Below are 27,748 nucleotides of genomic sequence, written 5' to 3' on the forward strand. Positions count from 1 at the left end.
GAGTCAGGGTCACAAGTTATGGCTTTCTGTTAAGCTAAAGCTATCTTTTTTCTTTTTCTTTTTTGTTAAAGTGAGAGCAGGAGAGATAGTGAGAGACAGACTCCCACATGCACCATAACCAGAATCTACCCGCCTACTCCTATCTGGGGCCGATGCTCAAATCAACCGTGGTATTTTCAGCATTTGAGACAGATGCGCTCAGACCAATTGTTATCCTCAGTGCCAGGGACCGACGTTGGAACAAATTGAGCCATTGGCTGTAGGAGCAGAAGGGGGAGAGAGGCAGATGGTTGTTTTCCTGTGTGCCCTGGAAGGAAAACGCACCTGGGACACTGATACACCAGGCTGAAACTCTGTCCACTGAGCAAACTGGCCAGGGATCAAGATACTATTTTATTTGTTGTTGTTGTTGTTGAAAGAAACAGAAAGAGAGACAGATAGTGACAGACAGGAAGGGAACGAGATGAGAAGCACGAAATCTTCATTGTGGCACCTTAGCAGTTCATTGATTGCTTTCTCATATGTACCTTGATGGGGTGGGGAGCTACAGCAGAGTGAGTGATCCCCTTGCTCAAAACAGCAACCTTGGGCTCAAACTGGTGAGACTCGTTCAAATCAGATGAGCCCGTGCTCAAGCTGGTGACCTCAAGGTTTCAAACCTGGGTCCTCCATATCCCAATCCGACACTCTATCTACTGTACCACCACTGGGTGTGGCTAAAGATACTATTTTGACATAAGTTATATTTCAGCTCCTGTGTCCTAAGATGGAACAACCTCTGGCTACTTTTCCATGAAACCATGCAGAAGAATACTAGTATAGACAGAAGTATGTTCTACAAGGCCCTGAACTCCCTAGGGCATGGCATTCAGTGACTTTTGCCTTGTATATCTATAACCTACATGCCATTGGAAAGGTCAGGATTGTGAGCACTAGTGCCTCAGCTCTGGGTGGTGCCATCTATAATAAAATAGCCAATGTTTCTCCTCTTCAGTTCTCAAGTGTTTGGTCAGCTAGTGCTGGGTGGATGAGCTATTTCTATTCAATAACATGGACAGGGTGCAGCAGGGAGGCACAGGGGTTGAATGTGAGCCCGAGCTTGTCATTTGCAAGCCGCACTCCCCCCTCTGACACTTGGTTTCCTCAGCCTGAAATGGGGATGGTGGCGGATTCTGCTTCCAGGGCTGCAGGGCGTGTGAGGAGACCTGTGGTGGAGTAGAATTACTGCCTCCACTCTGAGCCCCGCTCTCTGGTGGGAGGCCTGGCTGCCTGTTACCAGCTCTGACACTCTGGGCTCCTAGTTTGTTTTCTCAGTTTCTTTCTCTGTAAAATGGAGAAGAGAGAGAAAAGGAGATTCCACTGTTATTTTTATTTAAATTTTTATTTATTGATTTAGTAAGATAAGAAAGAGGAGAATGAGAGAGAGAGAGAGAGAGAGAGAGAGAAAGAGAGACTGGAACACTGACTTTTTTCCGTATGTGCCCTGACCTGGAATTGAACTGACAACCTCTACAATTTGGGACATTGCTAGACCCAACTGAGCTATCCAGCCAGGATGAGATTCCACTTTTAGAACTTTAAGAAATGAGTTGTTGTAAAGGTTTTTTTTCTGCCCATAAAATAAAACGTGGTTGAGTGAATATTAAATGAGATAATACAGGAAAAGGTGTTGGAACCCCACCTGTGGGGCTCTTAGTGAGCATTTTGTCCACACTTCCATTATTATTATTATTATTATTATTATTATTGTCATTAGTGTTATTTCTGTTTGGGTGGCTCAGCCCTGTGCATATAGAGGATGATTGGTCAGTAAATTGCCTTCACTGCCTCCAGCCAGGCAGGTGGGAGCCCAGATAGCTGCAGGGACTGGCTGGGGAAGGTACTTGGTTCCTTGGGGACTAGAGAGGTTATTTAGCTAGAAATGCAGTGCGGTTATCTGACTTGGGCCTTACACTGTGCGTCAGAGTTCCCCTAGAGACAAGAAAGGAAGCATCTTTCAGAGAGGTGGAACAGCCTGTTCAAAGGTGGGGAGCGCGGTTCAGGACGGGCTAGGGGGTGAGCCTGGCAGGAAAGGCCAGAGTGGGGCGGGTTAGGCCGAGCAGAGAGGGGACACACGTCGGGAATGACCAGCAGAAAGAAACAGCAGGACTGAGGAAGAGGAGGAGGTTGGGGGAGCGGCAGGAATGGGAATTGGGAGGAAGAAGGAAAGAGCTTGTTTAAGAACAGTCTGAGGCTGAGGACAGGCGGGACAGAGGGATCAGCACAAGATGAGGACACGCAGTGGCTGAGACAGGCAGGTCACTGGAGAGTCCAGTGGGGATGAGAAGTGGATGCTGCTATTGATAACAATAATAATAAGCATATTAGCTTTCCTGTGTTCCTGGCACTGAGTCAAGCATTGTTATTGTATCATGTAATCCTCCAAAGAAGCCCAAGAGCAGGTATTCTTATCAATCCCCACAGAGGACACAAGGAACACTGAGGCTCAGACAGGGGAAACCTTTTGCTCAGTTCACACACATTGAAACTGGGCAAAGGATAAGACTTGAACCGAGGCCTGTGGTGTGGCAGAGCTGAGACCTTCCCCCAAAGTCACAGCATCACCCCAGTGCCTGCTTGTACTGCTCCTCATCTCCATCATCTGAGGCCCTCTCAAACCCCCTCCCCCGCTGAGTTACTCTCATCTCCTGATACTCCAGGCCTATCTCACCTCCAGGCTCATAAATGTAGCATCTTCTGCAAGAAATGACCTTTTCCCCCCACCCCTTCTCTATGAAAATGTCCACCCATTCTCTAGACATGGGTGCTGGCATGACCTCCGTTGGGAAACCTTCTTGAACTGCTCTACCCCTGTGCTGGGTGATGTGCCCCCTCCAAAGTCCACCCTGACTCACAACCCACTCCCCCAGTCACCCTTCATTGCCTCTCCTGGGACCCCTCCTCTGGCTGCAGCCCCGCCCCAGCACGGGGACGGGCCTAGAGCAGTTGTCAGTGAGTGTGTGTGGTTGGTGAGTGAATACAGGACCCAGGGGTTCTGTGTCACAGGGAGGGGACTGCTCTCTTAACTACCAGGACTATCGTGAGTCTTAACTGGTTAGGCCTTAACTGACAGGTGAACGGATGAGACCAACAAAGCTCCCGGGTTACTCAGTAACCCTGCGTTCTTTAAAAGTCCCACGTTTTCCCTGTGGCATCCAGAGCCATCCTGTCATGGGTTCAGCTGCCATGAACACTTTTCTCCTCTCTGCACTCTGCCTCCTGGGGACCTGGGCTGCCGTGACATAGGGGGGTCACCGTGCACGTAAGTCCTGACCCTACCGTGGTCCTGCACTGCAGGCTCTCTGCCCCCAGTGCACAGATCCTGTGCCCTGTAGAACACCCTCTGTTTGGGGCTGGAGTTGGTTTGTGTGTGTGTGTACATTGTGACTCTTCCTCAAGGACCCCCTCTCAAGCCAGCCTCAAACATCTTCCCCCTCAAACCAGGTAGAAAGAACAACAGCTCTTCTGGGAAAGCAGGAAAAGAGCCAATTTACAGAGGGTAGACAAGGCCAAGCCCTGGGCCAGGTGATTGCCCTGGGAGGAAAGGATTATTATCGCCAGTTCTCAGAGGAGGAATACTGAGCCTCAGAGATGTTCTGGGACTGGCTCTGGGCACAAGGTTGGGAGGAGAAGGAGTGGATTTGTTAGCTGAAAAGGGACCAGGATGAAAGCTGGTTTGCCTTGGACCAGCTGGTAGCATGTGGGTTCTTGATGTTGTGCAGGAAAGATTTAGCAACATGAGTCCAGGTGCTTTGAGAGTATACTTATTAAAGCTCGCGACAATGAAACAAGAATGGGCCTGGATAGAAGAAACAATGGAGAGAACCTGGCGTGGGGGTGGCTGCTCTGGCTCTCTAGAAGCTATGGGAAAGAAATGAGCCAAGGCGAGGTGCAGTCAGAACACTGGGGAGTCAGAGGAAAGGGGGCCTTGGAGACAAGAGTACGGGGTAACCCTGGGACGAGCCTCCACTGCACACTGCTCCCCTGGTAGCCAGTCAGTTGAGGACCCTTAGAGTTTAGGAGACGCAGGCCTGTGGAGTAGAGAGAGAAGGAAGATGGAGGGAAGAGTGTGGCTTGCTCCTGCGAGGGAGAGCACAGACATGGCCCTCAGTCTTGAAGGTATTTAAAGGCTGGGGATTTAGAGGTGGTTTTGTAATAATCTCAATAGAATATTCATTAGCTTTTCCAGGTGTGCCCTTTCAGGGTCGTGGTCTCCAATGATTGGTCAGTGCCAAGATAGGGGTCATCAGTCATTACAGGTGGTCCTGGCATCACCTGCCTGGTTTGGCTGCTTTTCTGGGCCTGGAGCTGAAGTACAAGTGAGACCTAGATGCAATCTCTAAGAAGGAAAGGTCAGGGCAGGATTCATACCCCACGGCCAGTGACATGAAATGTCACGAGTCTAAAAAGCATGATCAGCAACATGGCGGGGGAGGGAAGGCCACCCTGGGGGTGATGTTCGGTGCCAGTTGTGCCAGTAGCTAGGCACCTGGGGCTCTCCACCCCGGTGACCTTCTATATCTGGCTGTCCATCGCTGGGCCAGTGGGTTCTGCTATCTGTCTCAGCTTCCCCAGTCCACCTGCCAAGGAATTTTCCTACCTGTTTCCTGCCACAGATTCAACTCCTGATCTCCGTCCTCAGTCCTTACTCAGCCAGAGCTCGGGCCTGGGTCTCAGACCCATATGGTCATCCTGGAGGTCCTGACGGGAAGCTGTGTCCCCCAGTGTGGAGGCAGTGACAGGCCAGTCTGGCAGCCAGCAGGGCCCCACTCCTTATCACAGCCAGGCTCTGGGAGGCTCTTTTTTTTTTTTTTTTTTTTTTTAATAAATTTTTATTAATGGTAATGGGATGACATTAATAAATCAGGGTACATATATTCAAAGAAAACATGTCTAGGTTATTTTGTCATTAAATTATGTTGCAAACCCCTCGCCCAAAGTCAGATTGTCCTCCATCACCCTCCATCTAGTTCTCTGTGCCCCTCCCCCTCCCCCTAACTCTCTCCCTCCCTCCCTCCCATGTCCTCCCTCCCCCCCACCCTTGGTAACCACCACACTCTTGTCCATGTCTCTTAGTCTCATTTTTATGTTCCACCAATGTATGGAATCATGTAGTTCTTGTTTTTTTCTGATTTACTTATTTCACTCCTTATAATGTTATCAAGATCCCACCATTTTGCTGTAAATGATCTGATGTCATCATTTCTTATGGCTGAGTAGTATTCCATAGTGTATATGTGCCACATCTTCTTTATCCAGTCTTCTATTGAAGGGCTTTTTGGTTGTTTCCATGTCTTGGACACTGTGAACAGTGCTGCAATGAACATGGGGCTACATGTGTCTTCACGTATCAATGTTTCTGAGGTTTTGGGGTATATACCCAGTAGAGGGATTGCTGGGTCATAAGGTAGTTCTATTTTCAGTTTTTTGAGGAACCACCATACTTTCCTCCATAATGGTTGTACTACTTTACAGTCCCACCAACAGTGAATGAGGGTTCCTTTTTCTCCACAGCCTCTCCAACATTTGCTATTACCCGTCTTGTTGATAATAGCTAATCTAACAGGAGTGGGTGGTATCTCATTGTAGTTTTGATTTGCATTTCTCTAATAACTAATGAAGCTGAGCATCTTTTCATATATCTGTTGGCCATTTGTATCTCTTCCTGGGAGAAGTGTCTGTTCATGTCCTCTTCCCATTTTTTTATTGGATTGCTTGTTTGTTTGTTGTTGAGTTTTATGAGTTCTTTGTAAATTTTGGATATTAGGCCCTTATCTGAGTTGTCGTTTGAAAATATCAGTTCCCATATAGTTGGCTATCTGTTTATTTTGATATCAGTTTCTCTTGCTGAGCAAAAACTTTTAATTCTGATGTAGTCCCATTCATTTATCTTTGCCTTCACTTCTCTTGCCATTGGAGTCAAGTTCATAAAATGTTCTTTAAAACCCAGGTCCATGATTTTAGTACCTATGTCTTCTTCTATGTACTTTATTGTTTCAGGTCTTATATTTAGGTCTTTGATCCATTTTGAATTAATTTTAGTACACGGGGACAGGCTGTAGTCGAGTTTCATTCTTTTGCATGTGGCTTTCCAGTTTTCCCAACACCATTTGTTGAAGAGGCTTTCTTTTCTCCATTGTGTGTTGTTGGCCCCTTTATCAAAGATTATTTGACCATATATATGTGGTTTTATTTCTGGGCTTTCTATTCTGTTCCATTGGTCTGAGTGTCTATTTTTTTGCCAATACCATGCTGTTTTGATTATCGTGGCCCTATAATATAGTTTAAAGTCAGGTATTGTAATGCCTCTGGGAGGCTCTTTATTGCTTCTCAAACGTCCACCAGGCTGCAGGTGGGAGCCCGTGCCGAGGATCAGCCCTCACGGCTGTCAGGCAGGGCCACGTGGAACCTGGTCCTGCTCCCAGCCTGTAACTCCTCCTAAACATCACCTCAATGGCTCCCTCATGTTGGGCACCTATTGTCTCTCTGCCACGTCATGTCCCTTTTCTCCACTCATAACATTGAGAGCAAAACCAGGATTCTTGCCCAGTGTCTGCTTATAAGTCTGAGCTGAAACACATCATAGTGTCCTGAAGTGGAGCATCTGGTTCGCGTGTGCCGCAAATTCTGCTTGAGCCACTGGGCCTAGTGAGGGCCCGTCCTGAGACACACGGTCAGGGAGCAGGCTGCAGCCTGTCCTCGTTGTCGGGACGTGTCTCTCTCAGGGTGGAAAATTCTCCTTTTCTCTGGAGTCAGTGAAGAAGCTGAAGGATCTCTGGTTGCTCCAGGGGCCCAGCATTTGGAGGCTCAGAAAGTTACGGACCTGTCGTTCCCACCCTCTGTAACCATCGTAACTTTCCAAAAGAACTCAGGCCTCTCTGCAAGGAGCTTGATGCCCAGGAGATTCTCTGGAGGATGAGAGAGTATCCTGCTGTCTCATGGGTGGGTCATGCGATTTCCCTGATTGGAGGCAGTTGAGGGAAAGAAATGCTCTGTTTGGTGGGATTTAGAGGAGGGGTTTGGTTCTGATTGGTGGGATATATGAAGCCCTCTGTTGTAATTGTCAGGCTGACTTTAAGAAACTCCCTTACTTTTACTGATGCATAGATAGCACTGTGTCCTGCTTCATCCAGTCTTAGCGGTAGCTCTTTTCTGGGTGGACTCAATGCTCTGTTTGGCTGGCTTGAGTGGTACCTGTGTCTTGGTTTGGGGCAGAAATCCCATCTAGTTATAGAGGACGGGCCTGGGTTTTTCCTGGCAGATGTCCAAGCTCTGGCTCAAGAGATGGTGGGGGTGTTAGGGAAGAGAAGCCAGCTTTCATGTGGCCCCATCTCTCTTGTCCAGAGGCCATCTCTTAGGACCCGAGCACACGTGAGCTGTGTGCCTACGCTGCCTGTGCTGGATGCTAGGACAGCAAGAGCTTGCTGTCCCCTGCCCCTCACCTGCAGTTGCTCCCAAAGCTCGCGGCATGATCTACCCTACTCCAATGGAGGCTTGAGGAGAGAGCGCCTGGGGAGACCCAACACCAGACCCCATCCACGCTGCCAGCTGCTTCTTCAACCTGCACCTAATAAACCAGATTTTAGAGTCCTCCTGGTGTCGCTTTCATTCATTCCTTCATTCCTCAGTGTCCTCATCACCCAGCTTCATAAAACCTACCCTGTGCTCGCACTGTCAGGGCTCAGTGTGCTAAGTGCAAGGACCCCCTTCTCTCTGCTAAGCTACCATATGCAACACATAGACACAGAGGGACTTAACTTTTCAAATTACTAAAGGAGTTGGTGTGACCTGTGCTTTCATTCCCATCTCCTAGAGTCACTGAAGTCTCTAAGCCACCTATGAACATAGGAGCTTTACGGTCTATGAGATTGGCTCGAGCTCTAGAATAGTCAAGGTAGCTCAGGGTCTGGCCCCCATGACCACTGTAGCCTGGCTTCCTGCCCTCCCCCCTGGCCCACACCCTGAGCTACAGCTCTCAGCTTGTCCTCTGCCCCTCTCCCCTCTGCACGGCTCCTTCCCCACTCCTGACCTCACCAACTTCCACTAATGCGCTAAAGCTCTGCTCCCATTACCTCCCTTAGGAGTCAGGCCTTTCCCCACCATCCCTGAGTCTTCATGCTCCCACTTTGTCCTTGGGGCTCCCTAGGCACTTTATCACCCATAGCCCTAGCACAGCCCTGGCCACCCAAACATATGTGCGCTTCTGTTCCTCTCTGATCCCCAGATTGGATGAGATCCACCACATGGGAGATTGTATGTGGATGTAACACGGCCCAGGAAAGCAAGAGCTAAACTTCCATGTGCTGTGTGACGCTAGAAAACTTGCTTTCCCTCTCTGTATCTTCATCATCTCAGTGAAACTGGAATAAGTATAGGACCTACCTCCTAGAATTAGGGAAATACTTCCTGCAAATGTGTTTTTAATACATGCAAAGTTCAGCTATATGCAAACATAGTAATTCAATAAAGAGTAGAAACAAGTAAAGCAAAGTAATGGGTACCAGGGTCAAGCTGAGAATGGTTCAGACAGGGCTGAGGAGCTGAGGCATGGAGGGAGACCTGTCAGCAATGGTAGAGTGAAGGAAGGTGAAAAGCGTAGGCAACCTTTTTGGGTTTTTTTTAGGGAGTGAGGTGTGGGGGAAGCACCATAAAGTGATTCCCAGGGCTGCAGAATTCAGAGGGTGAGGTGTCCTGGACTTTAGGGAAGGTTTTATGAAAGGGGAGGGGAAGCAGGCATTTGCATCAGCCTTTGGGATTTGCATTGGGTTGGATGGAATCTTAAAATCTGTGTGGAGCCTGACCAGGTGGTTGTGCAGTGGATAGAGCTTCGAATTGGAATGCTGAGGACCAAGGTTCATAATCCCGAGGTCGCCAGCTTGAGTGTGGGCTCATCTGGTTTGATCAAAAGCTCACCAACTTGGACCCAAGGTTGCTGGCTCGAGCAACGGGTTACTCGTTCTGCTGAGGGCCCTCAGTCAAGACATATATGAGAAAGCAATCAGTGAACAACTAAGGTGTCACAATGCGCAACAAAAAGCTAATGATTGATGCTTCTCATCTCTCCGTTCCTGTCTGTCTGTCCCTGTCTATCCCCCTCTCTGACTCTCTCTCTGTCTCTGAAGAAAAAGGAAATGTGGAAACTGGAGGCAGAGGGCATGCCAGAATGTGCGGTGGTGCAGACACACAGAGAAGCAGGCAGGTCCAAGGCACCGGACCAGTTCAGTGGGATGAAACCGAGGGTCTGATGTCGTGTATGATTTCTGTTAATATGCAGCCCCAGCACGGCATTCAGTTTCTTCACAGCATGCCCTGTGAGCCTTAGTTCTTTCCCTTGCTAGTCACTAACCCCTGGTGGTAACCAGAAACAGTGGTCATACCTTGAGTCAGGGTCACAAGTTATGGATTCTGTTAAGCTAAAGCTATCTTTTTCTTTTTCTTTTTGTTAAAGTGAGAGCAGGAGAGATAGTGAGAGACAGACTCCCACATGCACCCTAACCGGGATCCACCAGCTAACCGTGTCTGGGGCCGATACTCAAATCAACCAAGGTATTTTCAGCATTTGAGGCAGATGCGCTCAGTCCAACTGTGTTATCCTCAGTGCCAGGGGCCGACGATGGAACAAATTGAGCCAGTGGCTGTGGGAGCAGAAGGGGGAGAGATGCAGATGGTTGCTTTTCCTGTGTGTCCTGGATGGGAAATGCACCTGGGACACTGATACACCAGTCTGAAACTTTATCTACTGAGCAAACTGGCCAGGGATCAAGATACTATTTCTTTTGTTGTTGTTGTTAATAGAGACAGATAGGGATAGACAGAAAGTTAAAGAGATGAGAAGCAAGAAAACTTCATTGTGGAACCTGAGCAGTTCATTGATTGCTTTCTCATATGTACCTTGACATGGGGTTGGGGGTGGCTACAGCAGAGCAAAAGTGACTCCCTTGCTCAAAACAGCAACCTTGGGCTTAAATTGGTGAGACTCACTCAAACCAGATGAGCCTGAGCTCAAGCTGGCGACCTCAGGGTTTTGAAACTGGGTCCTCTGCATCTCAGTCTAATGCTCTATTTACTTTACCACTGCCTGGTCAGTCTAAAGATACTGTTTTGACCAAAGTTGTATTTCAGCTTCGGAGTCCTAAGATGGAACAACCTCTGGTTACTTTTCCATGAAACCATGCTTAGGAATGCCAGTATAGACAGGACAGTGGTCTACAAGGCCCTGAACTCCTTAGGGCATGGTATTCAGTGACGTTTACCTTGTATATTTATCACCTACATGCCATTGGGGAGGTCAGGGTGGTGAGCACTAGCGTCTCAGCTCTGGGTGGTGCCATCTATAATAAAATAGCCAATGTTTCTCCTCTTCAGTTCTCAAGTGTTTGGTTGGCTAGTGCTGGGTAGATGAGCTATTTCTATTCAATAACATGAACAGGGTGCAGCAGGGAGGCACGGGGTTAAATGTGAGCCCGAGCTTGTCATTTGCAAGCCACACCCCCCCACACACACTTGGTTTCCTCAGCCTGAAATGGGGATGGTGGTGGATCCTGCTTCCAGGGCTGCAGGGCGTGTGAGGAGACCTGTGGTGGAGTAGAATTACTGCCTCCACTCTGAGCCCCGCTCTCTGGTGGGAGGCCTGGCTGCCTGTTACCAGCTCTGACACTCTGGGCTCCTAGTTCGTTTTCTCAGTTTCTTTCTCTGTAAAATAGGGATGAGAGACTGAAGAGAGAGAAGAAGAGATTCCACTATAATTTTTATTTAAATTTTTATTTATTGATTTGGCAAGATAAGAAAGAGGAGAGAGAGAGAGAGAGAGAGAGACTGGAACATTGACTTGTTCCCGTAGTATGTGCCCTGACCATCAATCATTAGCTTTTTTTCAATTTGTGACAGTGCTCGACCCAACTGAGCTGTTGAGCCAGGACATGATTCCACTTATAGAACTTTAAGAAATGAGTTGTTGTAAAGGTTTTCTTTTGCTCATAAATAAAACATGGTTGAGTGAAAATTAAATGAGGTAATACAGGAAAAGGTGTTAGAGCCTCGCCTGTGGGGCTCTTAGTGAGCACTTTGTCCAAACTTCCATTATTATTATTATTATTATTATTATTATTGTCATTAGTGTTATTTCTGTTTGGGTGGCTCAGCCCTGTGCATATAGAGGATGATTGGTCAGTAAATTGCCTTCACTGCCTCCAGCCAGGCAGGTGGGAGCCCAGATAGCTGCAGGGACTGGCTGGGGAAGGTACTTGGTTCCTTGGGGACTAGAGAGGTTATTTAGCTAGAAATGCAGTGCGGTTATCTGACTTGGGCCTTACACTGTGCGTCAGAGTTCCCCTAGAGACAAGAAAGGAAGCATCTTTCAGAGAGGTGGAACAGCCTGTTCAAAGGTGGGGAGCGCGGTTCAGGACGGGCTAGGGGGTGAGCCTGGCAGGAAAGGCCAGAGTGGGGCGGGTTAGGCCGAGCAGAGAGGGGACACACGTCGGGAATGACCAGCAGAAAGAAACAGCAGGACTGAGGAAGAGGAGGAGGTTGGGGGAGCGGCAGGAATGGGAATTGGGAGGAAGAAGGAAAGAGCTTGTTTAAGGACAGTATGAGGCTGAGCACAGGCGGGACAGAGGGATCAGCACAAGATGCGGACACGCAGTGGCTGAGACGGGCAGGTCACTGGAGAGTCCAGTGGGGATCAGAAGTGGATGCTGCTATTGATAACAATAATAATAACCATATTAGTTTTCCTGTGTTCCTGGCACTGAGCAAGCATTGCTATTGTATCATGTAATCGTCCAAAGAAGCCCAAGAGGCTGGTATTCTTATCAGTCCCCACAGAGAACACAAGAGACACTGGGGCTCAGAGAGGGGAAACTATTTGCTCAGTTCACACACATTGAAACTGGGCAGGAGATAAGACTTGAACCGAGGCCTGTGGTGTGGCAGAGCTGAGACCTTTCCCCAAAGTCACAGCATCACCCCAGTGCCTGCTTGTACTGCTCCTCATCTCCATCATCTGAGGCCTCTCAATCCCCTCCCCCGTTGAGTTACTCTCATCTCCCTGATACTCCAGGCCTACCTCACCTCCAGGCTCATAAATGTAGCATCTTCTGTAAGAAATGACCTTTGCCCCCACCTCTTCTCTATGAAAATGTCTACCCATTCTCTAGACATGGGTGCTGGCATGACCTCCTTTGGGAAAGCTTCCTGAACTGCTCTACCCCTGTGCCGGGTGATGTGCCCCCTCCAAAGTCCACCCTGACTCACAACCCACTCCCCCAGTCACCTTTTACTGCCTCTGCCTGGGACCCCTCCTCTGGCTGCAGCCCCGCCCCAGCACGGGGATGGGACCAGAGCAGTTGTCAGTGAGTGTGTGTGGTTGGTGAGTGATTACAGGACCCAGGGGTTCTGTGTCACAGGGAGGGGACTGCTCTCTTATCTGCCAGGGCTATCGTGAGTCTTAACTGATTAGGTCTTAACTGACATGGGAACAGATGAAACCGACAAAGCTCCCGGGTTACTCAGTAACCCTGCGTTCTTTAAAAGTCCCACGTTTTCCCTGTGGAATCCAGAGCCAGCTACTCCTATCACGAGCACCGCTGCCATGAACACCTTCCTGCTCGCTGCACTCTGCCTCCTGGGGACCTGGGCCGACCTGACACAGGGGGTCACTGTGCCTGTAAGTCCTGACCCTACCATGGTCCTCAGGCTCTCTGCCCCCAGTGCACAGGCTCTGTGCCCTGATAAACACCCCATCCTTCGGGCTGGAGTTGGTTTGTGTGTGTGTGTGTACATTGTGACTCTTTCACAAGGACCCCTCTCAGGCTGGCCTCATACATCTTCCTCCTCAAACCAGGTAGAAAGGAGTACAGCTATTTGGGGAAAGCAGGGGAATAGCCAATTTACAGAGGGTAGACAAGGCCAAGCTCTGGGCCCGCTGATCGCCCTGGGAGGAAAGGATTATTATCGCCAGTTCTCAGAGGAGGAATACTGAGCCTCAGAGATGTTCTGGAACTGGCTCTGGGCACAAGGTTGGGAAGAGATGGAGCTTTATTTGTTAGCGGAAAGGGGATCAGGATCGATGGAGGTTTGCCACGGGCTGGCCAGTAGTGTGTGGGTTCTTGATGTTGTTCAGGAAAGATTTAGAAACATGAGTCCTGGTGATTTTGTGAGTATGCTTATTAGAGCTGGTGACAGTGAAACAAGGAAGGGCCTGGATAGAAGAAACAACGGAGAGAACCTGGGGATGGGGTGGCTGCTCTGGCTCTCTAGAAGCTATGGGAAAGAAATGAGCCAAAGTGAGCATGGGCTGCTGTGTTAGGTTTGCTTGCTGGTTAAGAATCTGGAAGCCCGTTGCCTGATTGGTGCATGAGGGCGTGGCTGCACCTTGTGTGTACGTCCCATGTAAGACTATGGGTGCTTGCACTCAGGGGCATCGTGGATGGCGGATTGTGGAATGCCTTCCCACCACTCTGAAGGGCCATTTTTGCTGTTTGCTTTGCCTGAGAAGAGGTTTTCCCTGCCTGTTTGCTTGTCCACTGTTGTGAGAATCTACTTAACAGTAATGGCCCAACGCTTTCTGGCTGTGCAGTTTCTCTACCATCTGCCCAAATTCAGTGTGGACCTGACCTGCTTGACCTCGGCCGCTGGCATTATAGTCACATGCAGTCAGAACACTGGGGAGTCAGAGGAAAGGGAGCCTTAGAGACGCGTTTACGGGGTTACCCTGAGACAAGACCCACTGCACACTGCTCCCCTGGTAGCAAGTCTCCTGGGGACCCTCTGAGTTTAGGAGATGCAGGTCTGTGGAGTCAAGAGAGTGAGAAGACAAAGGGAAAGTGTGGGCTTGCTCCTGCGAGGGAGAGACCCCCTCCCCCACAGGGTCCTTGTTTTGAGGGTATTTAAAGGTTGTGAGCTTAGAGCTGGTTATAGAATGATCTCAATAGAATATTCATTAGCTTTCCCAGCTGTGCCCTTTCAGGGGCGTGGTCTCTGATGATTGGTCAGTGCCAAGATAGGGTCATCAGTCATTGCAGGTGGTCCTGGCATCACCTGCCTGGTTTGGCTGCTTTTCTGGGCCTGGAGCTGAAGTACAAGTGAGACCTAGATGCAATCTCTAAGAAGGAAAGGTCAGGGGAGTATACGAACCCCATTACCACTGATATGAAATGTCAAGGGGGCTAAACAGCATGATCAGCAACATGCCCGGGGAGGTAAGGCCACCCTGGGGGTGATGTTCGGGGCCATTTATGCCAAATGCTAGGCACCTGGGGCTCTCCGCCCCAGTGACCTTCTGTATCTGGCTGTCCATCGCTGGGCCATTGGGTTCTGCTATCTGTCTCAGCTTCCCCAGTCCACCTGCCAAGGAATTTTCCTACCTGTTTCCTGCCACAGATTCAACTCCTGATCTCCGTCCTCAGTCCTTACTCAGCCAGAGCTCGGGCCTGGGTCTCAGACCCATATGGTCATCCTGGAGGTCCTGACGGGAAGCTGTGCCCCCCAGTGTGGAGGCAGTGACAGGCCAGTCTGGCAGCCAGCAGGGCCCCACTCCCTATCACAGCCAGGCTCTGGGAGGCTCTTTATTGCTTCTCAAACGTCCACCAGGCTGCAGGTGGGAGCCCGTGCTGAGGATCAGCCCTCACGGCTGTCAGGCAGGGCCACGTGGAACCTGGTCCTGCTCCCAGCCTGTAACTCCCCCTAAACATCACCTCAATGGCTCCCTCATGTTGGGCACCTATTGTCTCTCTGCCACGTCATGTCCCTTTTCTCCACTCATAACATTCAGAGCAAAACCAGGATTTCTGCCCAGGGTTTGGTTATAAGTCTGAGCTGAACCACTTCATAGTGCCCTGCAGTGGTGACTCTGGTTTGCGTTTGCCACAAACACTGCTTGAGCCACTGGGGCTGGTGAGGGCCCGTCCTGAGGGACAAGGTCAGGGAGCAGGCTGCAGCCTGTCCTCATTGTCGGGACATGTCTCTCTCAGGATGAAGAGTTCTTCTTTCCTCTGGAGTCAGTGAAGAAGCTCACAGGCTTCCGGGAGCTCCGGGAGCTTGAGGAGCCCAGCACTGAGAGGCAGAGACAGTTTGGTTGGTCTTTGGTTTACGCCTTCTGTGCCCAACCTGATTTTCCCGAACAACTCAGGGCTCTCTGCAAGATCATTGATGCCAAGGAGATCTACCGGAGGCTGGGTGAGTAGCTTGCTGTCTCATGGGTGGGTCATGGGATTTCCCTGATTGGAGGCAGTTGAAGGAGAGAGGTGTTCTGTTGGTGGGATTCAGAGGAGGGGCTCTGCTCTGATTAGTATGACTAGAGGCTCTGTTCTGATTGGTGGGACTTATGAAGCTCTCTGTTGTAATTCATTCTCAGTTGTAATTGGCCAGGCTGACTTTAAGAAGGTCCTGGCTTTCACTAGTGCATACGTAGCACTGTGTCCTGCTTCATCCAGTCTTAGCGGTAGATCTTTTCTGGGTGGATTCACTGCTCTGCTTGGTTGGCTTGAGTGGTACCTGTGTCTTGGTTTGGGGCAGAAATCCCATCTAGTTATAGAGCATGGGCCTGGGTTCCTTCTGGCCATGGGTGGCTGATTTCCAAGTTTTGGCTCAAGAGATGGTGGGGGTGTTAGGGAAGAGAATCCAGTTTTTATGCAATCTCATCTCTCCTTGTCAGAGGCCATCGCCAAGGATCTGAAAATCGGAGTGCCCAAGCCCTGAGCCAAACCTGACTGTACTGAATTCTAGGACAGCAGGAGCTTACTGTCTTCTGACCCTCCTCTGTAGTTGCTCCCAATGCTGGCGGTGTAATCAACCCTACCCCAATGGAGGCTTGAGGAGAGAGCACCTGGGGAGACCCAACACCTGACCCCATCTACGCTGCCAGTTGCTTCTCCAACCTGCACCTAATAAACCAGATTTTAGAGTCCTCCTGGTGTCTCTTTCATTCATTCCTTCATTCCTCAGTGTCCTCGTCACCCAGCTTCATGGACACCTACCCTGTGCTCGCACTGTCAGGGCTCAGTGTGCTAAGTGCAAGGACCCCGTACTCTCTGCAAAACCACCAGAAGCCACACACAGACACAGAGAGACTTAACTTTCCAAACCACCAATGGAGTTGGTGGAACCTGTGCTTTCATTCCCATCTCCTGGAGTCACTGAAGTCTCTAAGTCACCTATGAACATAGGAGCTTTGCGGTCTATGAGATTGGCTCGAGCTCTAGAATAGTCAAGGTAGCTCAGGGTCTGGCCCCCATGACCACTGTAGCCTGGCTTCCTGCCCCCCCCCCCCCCCCAGGCCCACACCCTGAGCTACAGCTCTCAGCTTGTCCTCTGCCCCTCTCCCCTCTGCACGGCTCCTTCCCCACTCCTGCCCTCACCAACTTCCACTAATGCACTGAAGCTCTGCTCCCATTACCTCCCTTAGGAGTCAGGCCTTTCCCCACCATCCCTGAGTCTTCATGCTCCCACTTTGTCCTTGGGGCTCCCTGGGCACTTTGACCACCCACAGCCCTAGCACAGCCCTGGCCACCCAAACATATGTGGGCTTCTGTTCCTCGGGAACCTCTCTGATCCCCAGATTGGATGAGATCCACCACATGGGAGATTGTATGTGGATGTAACACAGCACAGGAAACAGAGCTACACTTCCATGTGCTGTGTGATGCTAGGAAACTTGCTCTACCTCTCTGTATCTTCATCATCTCAGTGAAACAGGAATAAGTAATAGCACCTACCTCTCAGAATTAGGGAAATACTTCTTGTAAATGTGTTTGTAATATATGCAAAGTTCAGCTATATGCAAACATACAAATTCAATAAAGAGTAGAAACAAATAAGGCAAAGTAATGGGTACCAGGGTCAAGCTGAGAATGGTTCAGAGAGGGCTGAGGAGCTGAGGCATGGAGGGAGACCTGTCAGCAATGGTAGAGCGAAGGCAGGTGGAAAGCGAAGGCAACCTTTTTGGGTTCTTCTTGGCAGTGGGGGCGAGAAGTGCAACAGAGTAACTTAAGCAGGATTCCTGAGCTGCAGAATTCAGAAGGTGAGGTGTCCTGGACTTCAGGAAGGCTTTGTGAAAGAGGAGGAGAAGCAGGCATTTACATCAGCCCTTGGTATTTGCATTGGGTTGGAAGGAATCTTAAAACCTGTGTGGATTCTTTGAATATATGTACCCTGATTTTTTTTTTTTTTTGTATTTTTCTGAAGCTGGAAACGGGAAGAGACAGTCAGACAGACTCCCGCATGCGCCCGACCGGGATCCACCTGGCACGCCCACCAGGGGCGACGCTCTGCCCACCAGGGGGCGATGCTCTGCCCCTCTGGGGCACTGCTCTGCCGCGACCAGAGCCACTCTAGTGCCTGGGGCAGAGGCCAAGGAGCCATCCCCAGCACCCGGGCCATCTTTGCTCCAATGGAGCCTTGGCTGCTGGAGGGGAAGAGAGAGACAGAAAGGAGGGGGGGTGGGGAAGCAAATGGGTGCTTCTCCTATGTGCCCTGGCCGGGAATCGAACCCGGATCCCCCGCACGCCAGGCTGACACTCTACCGCTGAGCCAACCAGCCAGGGCCTGTACACTGATTTATTGATGTCACCCCATTAAAATAAAATATATTTATAAAAATAAATAAATAAATAAAAGACAAAAACAAAAAACAAAAAAACAAAAAAACCTGTGTGGAGCCTGACCAGGCGGTGGCACAGTGGATAGAGCTTCGGATTGGAATGCTGAGGACCAAGGTTCGAGACCTCGAGGTCACCAGCTTGAGCGCGGGCTCATCTGGTTTGAGCACACCTCACCAGCTTGGACCCAAGGTTGCTGGCTTGAGCAAGGGGTTACTCGGTCTGCTGAAGCCTGTGGTCAAGGCACATATGAGAAAGCAATGAATGAACAACTGAAGTGTTGCAATGCGCAACGAAAATGTAATGATTTATGCTTCTCATCTCTCCGTTACTGTCTGTCTGACCCTGTCCATCCCTCTCTCTGACTCTATCTCTGTCTCTGAAAAAATAAACAAACATACAAACAAACAAACAAACCCTGTGTGGAGACTGGAGGCAGAGGGCATGCCAGAATGTGCGGTGGTGCAGACACACAGAGAAGCAGGCAGGTCCAAGGCACCGGACCAGTTCAGTGGGATGTAACCGAGGGTCTGATGTCGTGTATGATTTCTGTTAACATGCAGCCCCAGCACGCCATTCAGTTTCTTCACAGCATGCCCTGTGAGCCTTAGTCATTTCTTTTTCTAGTCGCTAACCCCTGGTGGTAACCAGAAACAATAGTCATACCTTGAGTCAGGGTCACAAGTTATGGCTTTCTGGTAAGCTAAAGCTATCTTCTTTTTTGTTTTCTTTTTTGTTAAAGTGAGAGCAGGAGAGATAGTGAGAGACAGACTCCCACATGCACCATGACCGGGAACCACCCAGCTAACCGTGTCTGGGGCTGATGCTCTAATCAACCAAGGTATTTTCATCGTTTGAGGCAAATGCGCCAGACCAACTGTGTTATCCTCAGTACCAGGGGCAGATGCTGGAAGAAATTGAGCCAGCGGCTGTGGGAGCAGAAGGGGGATAGATGCCGATGGTGCTTTTCTTGTGTGCCCTGGATGGGAAATGCTCCTGGTACACTGATAACAAGGCTGAAACTCTGTGCACTGAGCAAACTGATCAGGGTCTCAAGATACTATTTTTATTGTTGTTGACAGAGACAGAGAGAGGGACAGAGAGAGGGACAGACAGGAAGGGAAAGCGATGAGAAGCACCAAATCTTCATTATGGCACCTTAGCAGTTCATTGATTGCTTTCTCATATGTACCTTGACAGGGTGGGGTCCTACAGCAGTGCAAGTGACCCCTTGTTCAAAACAGCAACCTAGGACAAGCTAGTGAGCCTTGTTCAAACCAGATTAGCCCGTGCTGAAGCTGGTGACCTCAGGGTTAAGAAACCTGGGTCCTTCGCATCCGCATCCCAGTCCAGGCTCTATCCTCTGTACCACCGCCTGGTGAGGCCAAAGATACTGCTTTTACCAAAGTTATATTTTAGCTCCTGACTCCTAAGTTGGAACAACCCCTGGCTACTTTTCCATGAAACCATGCTGAGGAATGCCAGTATAGACAGGACAGTGGTCTACAAGGCCCTGAACTCCCTAGTGCATGGTATTCAGTGACTTTTGCCTTGTATATCTATAACCTACATGCCATTGGGGAGGTCAGGGTGGTGAGCACTAGCGTCTCAGCTCTGGGTGGTGCCATCTATAATAAAATAGCCAATGTTTCTCCTCTTCAGTTCTCAGTGTTTGGTCGGCTAGTGCTGGATAGATGAGCTATTTCTATTCAATAACATGAACAGGGTGCAGCAGGGAGGCACAGAGGTTGAATGTGAGCCTGAGCATGTCATTTGCAAGCCGCATACCCGCCTCTGACACTTGGTTTCCTCAGCCTGAAATGGGGATGGTGGCGGATCCTGCTTCCAGGGCTGCAGGGCGTGTGAGGAGACCTGTGGTGGAGTAGAATTACTGCCTCCACTCTGAGCCCCGCTCTCTGGTGGGAGGCCTGGCTGCCTGTTACCAGCTCTGACACTCTGGGCTCCTAGTTTGTTTTCTCAGTTTCTTTCTCTGTAAAATGGAGAAGAGAGAGAAAAGGAGATTCCACTGTTATTTTTATTTAAATTTTTATTTATTGATTTAGTAAGATAAGAAAGAGGAGAATGAGAGAGAGAGAGAGAGAGAGAGAGAGAGAGAGTGGAACATTGACTTGTTTCCGTATGTGCCCTGACCTGGGATTGAACTGGCAGTCTCTACAATTTGGGACCCAACCGAGCTCTCGAGCCGGGATGAGATTCTACTTTTAGAACTGTAAGAAATGAGTTGTTGTAAAGGTTTTCTTTTTGCCCGTAAATAAAACATGGTTGAGTGAAAATTAAATGAGATAATACAAGAAGAGGTGTTAGAGCCTCGCCTGTGGGGCTCTTAGTGAGCACTTTGTCCAAACTTCCATTATTATTATTATTATTATTATTATTATTATTGTCATTAGTGTTATTTCTGTTTGGGTGGCTCAGCCCTGTGCATATAGAGGATGATTGGTCAGTAAATTGCCTTCACTGCCTCCAGTCAGGCAGGTGGGAGCCCAGATAGCTGCAGGGACTGGCTGGGGAAGGTACTTGGTTCCTTGGGGACTAGAGAGGTTATTTAGCTAGAAATGCAGTGCGGTTATCTGACTTGGGCCTTACACTGTGCGTCAGAGTTCCCCTAGAGACAAGAAAGGAAGCATCTTTCAGAGAGGTGGAACAGCCTGTTCAAAGGTGGGGAGCGCGGTTCAGGACGGGCTAGGGGGTGAGCCTGGCAGGAAAGGCCAGAGTGGGGCGGGTTAGGCCGAGCAGAGAGGGGACACACGTCGGGAATGACCAGCAGAAAGAAACAGCAGGACTGAGGAAGAGGAGGAGGTTGGGGGAGCGGCAGGAATGGGAATTGGGAGGAAGAAGGAAAGAGCTTGTTTAAGGACAGTATGAGGCTGAGCACAGGCGGGACAGAGGGATCAGCACAAGATGCGGACATGCAGTGGCTGAGACGGGCAGGTCACTGGAGAGTCCAGTGGGGATCAGAAGTGGATGCTGCTATTGATAACAATAATAATAACCATATTAGTTTTCCTGTGTTCCTGGCACTGAGCAAGCATTGCTATTGTATCATGTAATCGTCCAAAGAAGCCCAAGAGGCTGGTATTCTTATCAGTCCCCACAGAGAACACAAGAGACACTGGGGCTCAGAGAGGGGAAACTATTTGCTCAGTTCATATACATGGAAACTAAGCAGGAGATAAGACTTGAACCGAGGCCTGTGGCGTGGCAGAGCTGAGACCTTCCCCCAAAGTCACAGCATCACCCCAGTGCCTGCTTGTACTGCTCCTCATCTCCATCATCTGAGGCCCTCTCAAACCCCCTCCCCCGCTGAGTTACTCTCATCTCCCTGATACTCCAGGCCTATCTCACCTCCAGGCTCATAAATGTAGCACCTTCTGTAAGAAATGACCTTTGTTGCCCACCCCTTCTCTATAAAAATGTCCACCAATTCTCTAGACATGGGTGCTGATATAACCTCTTTAGGAAAATCTTCTTTTTTCTTTCTTTCTTTTTTTTTTTTTTTTGTATTTTTCCGAAGCTGGAAACAGAGAGGCAGTCAGACAGACAACAGATTCCTGCATGCACCCAACCAGGACCCACCTGGCATGCCCACCAGGGGGCAATGCTCTGCCAATCTGGGGCGTCGCTCTGTTGCATCCAGAGCCATTCTAGCGCCTGAGTCAGAGACCACAGAGCCATCCTCTGTGCTCCGGCATCTTTGCTTCAATGGAGCCTCGGCTGCGGGAGAAGAGAGAGACTGAGAGGAAGGAGGGGGGGGGGGTGGAGAAGCAGATGGGCGCTTCTCCTGTGTGCCCTGGCTGGGAATCGAACCCAGGACTCCTGCACACCAGGCCGATGTTCTACCACTGAGCCAACCGGCCAGGGCCAGGGAAACCTTCTTGAACTGCTCTACCCCTGGGCTGCTCGAGGTGCCCCCTCCAAAGTCCACCCTGACCCTCGACCCACTCCTCCAGTCACCCTTCACTGCCTCTCCTGGGACCCCTCCTCCAGGGCTGCAATCCCAATCCGCACTGGGACCAGAGCAGTTCTCAGTGAGTGTGTGGTTGGTGAGTGATTACAGAACCCTGGGGTTCTGTGTCACAGGGAGGGGACTGCTCTCTTTACTACCAGGACTATCGTGAGTCTTGACTGATTAGGCCTTAACTGACAGGTGGACAGATGAGACCGACAAAGTTCCCAGGTTACTCAGTAACCCTGCGTTCTTTAAGAGTCCCATGTTTTCCCTGTGGCATCCAGAGCCAGCTACTCCTGTCACAGGCACCGCTGCCATGAACACCTTCCTGCTCGCTGCACTCTGCCTCCTGGGGACCCGGGCCGACCTGACACAGGGGGTCACTGTGCACGTAATTTCTTCCTGACTCTACTGCGGTCCTGCTGGCTCTCTGCCCCCAGTGCACAGGGCCTGTGCCCTGAGAGAACACTTTTTCTTTGGGGCTGGAGTTTTGTGTGTGTGTTTGTGTACACTGTTACTCTTCCTCAAAAGCCCCTTCTCAGGCTGGCCTCATACATCTTCCCTCTCAGTCCAGGTAGAAAGAAGAACAGCTATTTGGGGAAAGCAAGGGATTAGCCAATTTACAGAGGGTAGACAAGGCCAAGCCCTGGGCCAGGTGATCGCCCTGGGAAGAAGGGATTATTATCGACAGTTCTCAGAGGAGGAATACTGAGCCTCAGAGATGTTCTGGAACTGGCTCTGGGCACAAGGTTGGGAAGAGAAGGAGCTGGGTTGGTTACCGGAAAAGGAACCAGGATCGAAGCTGGTTTGCCTTGGGCCGGCCCGTATTGTGTGGGTTCTTGATGTTGTGCAGGAAGGATTTAGCAACATGAGTCCAGGTGATTTTGGGAGTATACTTATTAAAGCTCGCGACAGTGAAACAATAACGGACCTGGATAGAGAACAACGGAGAGAACCTGGGGTGGGGGTGGCTGCTCTGGCTCTCTAGAAGCTATGGGAAAGAAATGAGCCAAGGTGAGGTGCAGTCAGAACACTGGGGAGTCAGAGGAAAGGGGGCCTTGGAGACAAGAGTACGGGGTAACCCTGGGACGAACCTCCACTGCACACTGCTCCCCTGGTAGCCAGTCACTTGAGGACCCTTAGAGTTTAGGAGACGCAGGCCTGCAGAGTAGAGAGAGAAGGAAGATGGAGGGAAGAGTGTGGCTTGCTCCTGTGAGGGAGAGCACAGACATGGCCCTCAGTCTTGAAGGTATTTAAAGGCTGGGGGTTTAAAGGTGGTTTTATAATAATCTCAATAGAATATTCATTAGCTTTTCCAGGTGTGCCCTTTCAGGGTCGTGGTCTCTGATGATTGGTCAGTGCCAAGATAGGGTCATCAGTCACTATAGGTGGTCCTGGCATCACCTGCCTGGTTTGGCTGCTTTTCTGAGCCTGGAGCTGAAGTACAAGTGAGACCTAGATGCAATCTCTAAGAAGGAAAGGTCAGGGAGGATTCATACCCCACGGCCAGTGACATGAAATGTCACGAGGTCTAAACAGCATGATCAGCAACATGCCCGGGGAGGGAAGGCCACCCTGGGGGCGATGTTCGGGGCCAGTTGTGCCAGTAGCTAGGCACCTGGGGCTCTCCGCCCCAGTGACCTTCTATATCTGGCTGTCCATCGCTGGGCCAGTGGGTTCTGCTATCTGTCTCAGCTTCCCCAGTCCACCTGCCAAGGAATTTTCCTACCTGCTTCCTGCCACAGATTCAACTCCAGATCTCCGTTCTCAGTCCTTACTCAGCCAGAGCTTGGGCCTGGGTCTCAGACCCATATGGTCATTCCTGGAGGTCCTGACGGGAAGCTGTGTCCCCCAGTGTGGAGGCAGTGACAGGCCAGTCTGGCAGCCAGCAGGGCCCCACTCCTTATCACAGCCAGGCTCTGGGAGGCTCTTTATTGCTTCTCAAACGTCCACCAGGCTGCAGGTGGGAGCCCGTGCCGAGGATCAGCCCTCACGGCTGTCAGGCAGGGCCACGTGGAACCTGGTCCTGGTCTCAGTCTGTAACTCCCCCTAAACATCACCTCAATGGCTCCCTCATGTTGGGCACCTATTGTCTCTCTGCCACGTCACGTCCCTTTTCTCCACTCATAACATTGAGAGCAAAACCAGGATTCCTGCCCAGTGTCTGGTTATAAGACTGAGCTGAACCACTTCATAGTGCCCTGCAGTGGAGCATCTGGTTCACATGTGCCACAAACACTGCTTGAGCCACTGGGGCTGGCGAGGGCCTGTCCTGATGGACACGGTCAGGGAGCAGGCTGCAGCCTGTCCTCATTGTCGGGACATGTCTCTCTCAGGATGGAAAGTTCTCCTTTTCTCTGGAGTCAGTGAAGAAGTTCCAGGAGCTCCGGGAGCCCGGCACTTGGAGGCTCAGGGAGTTTAATGGACCTGTGGTTCCCACCCTCTGTAACCATCAAACTTTCCAAAAGACCTCAAGCCTCTCTGCAAGGAGCCTGATGCCCTGGAGGTCCTCCAGAGGCTGGGTGAGTAGCTTGCTGTCTCATGGGTGGGGCGTGGGGTTTCCCTGATTGGAGGCTGTTGAAGGAGAGAAGTGTTCTGTTTGGTGGAATTCAGAGGAGGGGCTCTGCTCTGATTAGTATGACTAGAGGCTCTGTTCTGATTGGTGGGACTTATGAAGCTCTCTGTTGTAATTCATTCTCAGTTGTAATTGGCCAGGCTGACTTTAAGAAGGTCCTGGCTTTCACTAATGCATAGGTAGCACTGTGTCCTGCTTCATCCAGTCTTAGCAGTGGCTCTTTTCTGGGTGGACTCACTGTTCTGCTTGGTTGGCTTGAGTGGTACCTGTGTCTTGGTTTGGGGTAGAAAGCCCATCTAGTTTTAGAGGACAAGCCTGGGTTTCTTCTGGCAGATGTCCAAGCTCTGGCTCAAGAGATGGTGGGGGTGTTAGGGAAGAGAAACCAGCTTTCACGAGGCCTCATCTCTTGTATCCAGAGGCCATCACTTAGGACCTCAGCACATGTGAGCTGTGTGCCTACGCTGCCTGTGCTGGATGCTAGGACAGCAGGAGCTTGCTGTCTCCTGCCCCTCCCCTGCAGTTGCTCCCAATGCTGGCAGCGTAATCAACCCTACCCCAATGGAGGTTTGAGGAGAGAGCACCTGGGGAGACCCAACACCTGACACCGTTCACACTGCCAGCTGCTTCTCCAATCTGCACCTAATAAACCAGATTTTAGAGTCCTCCTGGTGTCGCTTTCATTCATTCCTTCATTCCTCAGTGTCCTCATCACCCAGCTTCATGAACACCTACCCTGTGCTCGCACTGTCAGGGCGCAGTGTGCTAAGTGCAAGGACCCCGTTCTCTCTGCTAAGCTACTGGACGCCACACATCAGCACAAGCACGAAGTGACTCCATATGGAGTTGGTGGAACCTGTGCTTTCATTCCCATCTCCTGGAGTCACCGAAGTCTCTAAGCCACCTCTGAACATAGGAACTTTGCGGTCTATGAGATTGGCTCAAGCTCTAGAATAGTCAAGGTAGCTCAGGGTCTGGCCCCCATGACCACTGTAGCCTGGCTTCCTGCCCTCCCCCCAGGTCCACACCCTGAGCTACAGCTCTCAGCATGTCCTCTGCCCCTCTCCCCTCTGCACGGCTCCTACCCCACTCCTGCCCTCACCAACTTCCACTAATGCACTAAAGCTCTGCTCCCATTACCTCCCTTAGGAGTCAGGCCTTTCCCCATCATCCCTGAGTCTTGATGCTCCCACTTTGTCCTTCGGGCTCCCTGGGCACTTTGACCACCCACAGCCCTAGCACAGCCCTGGCCACCCAAACAAATGGTGGCTTCTGTTCCTCGGGAACCTCTCTGATCCTCAGAGTGGATGAGATCCACCACATGGGAGATTGTATGTGGATGTAACACAGCACAGGAAAGCAAGAGCTACACTTCCATGTGCTGTGTGACGCTAGGAAACTTGCTTTCCCTCTCTGTATCTTCATCATCTCAGTGAAAATGGAATAAGTATAGCACCTACCTCCCAGAATAAGGGAAATACTGCCTCCAAATGTGTTTGTAATATATGATTCAGTATATTAGTTCAGCTATATGCAAACATACAAATTCAATAATGAGTAGAAACAAGTAAAGCATAGTAATGGGTACCAGGGTCAACTGAGAATGGTTCAGAGAGGGCTGAGGAGCTGAGGCATGGGGAGACCTGTCAGCAATGGTAGAGCGAAGGAAGGTGGAAAGCGAAGGCAATCTTCTTGGGTTCTTCTTGGGGAGTTGGTGGGGGGCAGAGCACCACAGACTGACTCTAGCAGGATTCCTGAGCTGCAGCATTCATGGGTGAGGTGTCCTGGACTTCAGGGGAGGCTTTGTGAAAGGGGCGAGGAAGCCGCATTTGCATCAGCCCTTGGGATTTGCATTGGGTTGGATGGAATCTTAAACCCTGTGTGGAGACTGGAGGCAGAGGGCATGCCAGAATGTGCGGTGGTGCAGACACACAGAGAAGCAGGCAGGTCCAAGGCACCGGACCAGTTCAGTGGGATGAAACCGAGGGTCTGATGTCGTGTATGATTTCTGTTAATATGCAGCCCCAGCACGGCATTCAGTTTCTTCACAGCATGCCCTGTGAGCCTTAGTTCTTTTCCTTGCTAGTCGCTAACCCCTGGTGGTAACCAGAAACAGTGGTTATACCTTGAGTCAGGGTCACAAGTTATGGATTTCTGTTAAACTAAAGCTATCTTTTTTCTTTTCTTTTTTGTTAAAGTGAGAGCAGGAGAGATAGTGAGAGACAGACTCCCACATGCACCCTGACAAGGATCCGCCCGGCTAACACTGTCAACCAAGCTGTGTTCAGCATCAGAGGCAGATGAGCTCAGACCAACTGTGTTATCCTCAGTGCCTGGGGCCGACGCTGGAAGAAATTCAGCCAGTGGCTGTGGGAGCAGAATGGGGAGAGATGCAGATGGTTGCTTTTCCTGTGTACCCTGGATGGGAAATGCACCTGGGACACGGATACTCCAGACAGATGTTCTGTCCACTGAGCAAACTGGCCAGGGCCTCAAGATACTATTTTGTTGTTGTTGACGGAGACAGAGAGAGACAGAGAGGACTGATAGGGGCAGACAGTCAGGAATGGAACGAGATGAGAAGCACCAAATCTTCATTGTGGCACCTTAGCAGTTCATTGATTGCTTTCTCATATGTACCTTGACGGGGTGGGTGGCTACAGCAGAGCAAGTGACCCCTTGCTCAAAACAGCAACCTTGGACTCAAGCTGATGAGACTTGCTCAAACTAGATTAGCTCGTGCTCAAGCTGGCGACCTCAGGGTTTCAGACCGGGGTCCTCGATATCCTAGTTCATGTTCTCCACCAGGGGTCCCCAAACTACGGCCCACAGGCCGCATGCGGCCCCCTGAGGCCATTTATCCAGCCCCCACCACACTTCCAGAAGGGGCACCTCTTTCATTGGTGGTCGGTGAGAGGAGCACAAGATGTGGTAGCACCGCAAAGTGTGGCGGCAGCACTTATGTACAGTACTACTTCCAGTGATGCGGGACGCACACGTCACGGCTCCAGAAGCGCGTCATATCACTTGTTACGGCTAGCAGTGACAAATATGGAACCGGACATTGACCATCTCATTAGCCAAAAGCAGGCCCATAGTTCCCATTGAAATACTGGTTAGTTTGTTGATTTAAATTTACTTGTTCTTTATTTTAAATATTGTATTTGTTCCCGTTTTGTTTTTTTACTTTAAAATAAGATATGCACACTGCACATAGGGATTTGTTCATAGTTTTTTTTATAGTCCAGCCCTCTGACAGTCTGAGGGACAGTGAACTGGCCCTCTGTGTAAAAAGTTTGGGGACCCCTGTTCTCCACTGTACAATCTCCTGATCAGGCTAAAGATACTGTTTTGACCGAAGTTATATTTCAGCTCCTGACTCCTAAGTTGGAACAACTTCTGGCTACTTTTCCATGAAACCATGCTGAGGAATGCCAGTATAGACAGGACAGTGGTCTACAAGGCCCTGAACTCCCTAGTGCATGGTATTCAGTGACTTTTGCCTTGTATATCTATAACCTACATGCCATTGGGGAGGTCAGGGTGGTGAGCACTAGCGTCTCACCTCTGGGT

The 27,748-nt window shown here is 50.2% G+C and overlaps 1 protein-coding gene and 2 pseudogenes across 1 annotated transcript; all 3 read left to right on the forward strand.

The window, feature by feature from the left end:
- The first annotated feature begins 3,225 nt into the window (after positions 1–3,225).
- LOC136329112 (guanylin-like) lies at positions 3,226–7,619 on the forward strand (annotated as a pseudogene).
- Positions 7,620–12,552: 4,933 nt separating this feature from the next.
- Positions 12,553–15,937, forward strand: LOC136329110 (guanylin-like). The gene is made up of 3 exons (XM_066265054.1): positions 12,553–12,703; positions 15,009–15,213; positions 15,692–15,937. The coding sequence occupies exons 1-3, from the start codon at positions 12,629–12,631 to the stop codon at positions 15,733–15,735; spliced, it is 324 nt and encodes a 107-aa protein (XP_066121151.1). The 5' UTR covers positions 12,553–12,628; the 3' UTR covers positions 15,736–15,937.
- A 5,982-nt stretch (positions 15,938–21,919) lies between these two features.
- LOC136329111 (guanylin-like) lies at positions 21,920–24,832 on the forward strand (annotated as a pseudogene).
- The last annotated feature ends 2,916 nt before the right edge of the window (positions 24,833–27,748 follow it).

This window comes from Saccopteryx bilineata, chromosome 3 (assembly GCF_036850765.1).
Source record: "Saccopteryx bilineata isolate mSacBil1 chromosome 3, mSacBil1_pri_phased_curated, whole genome shotgun sequence".
In the NCBI taxonomy this organism is placed as follows: domain Eukaryota; kingdom Metazoa; phylum Chordata; class Mammalia; order Chiroptera; family Emballonuridae; genus Saccopteryx; species Saccopteryx bilineata.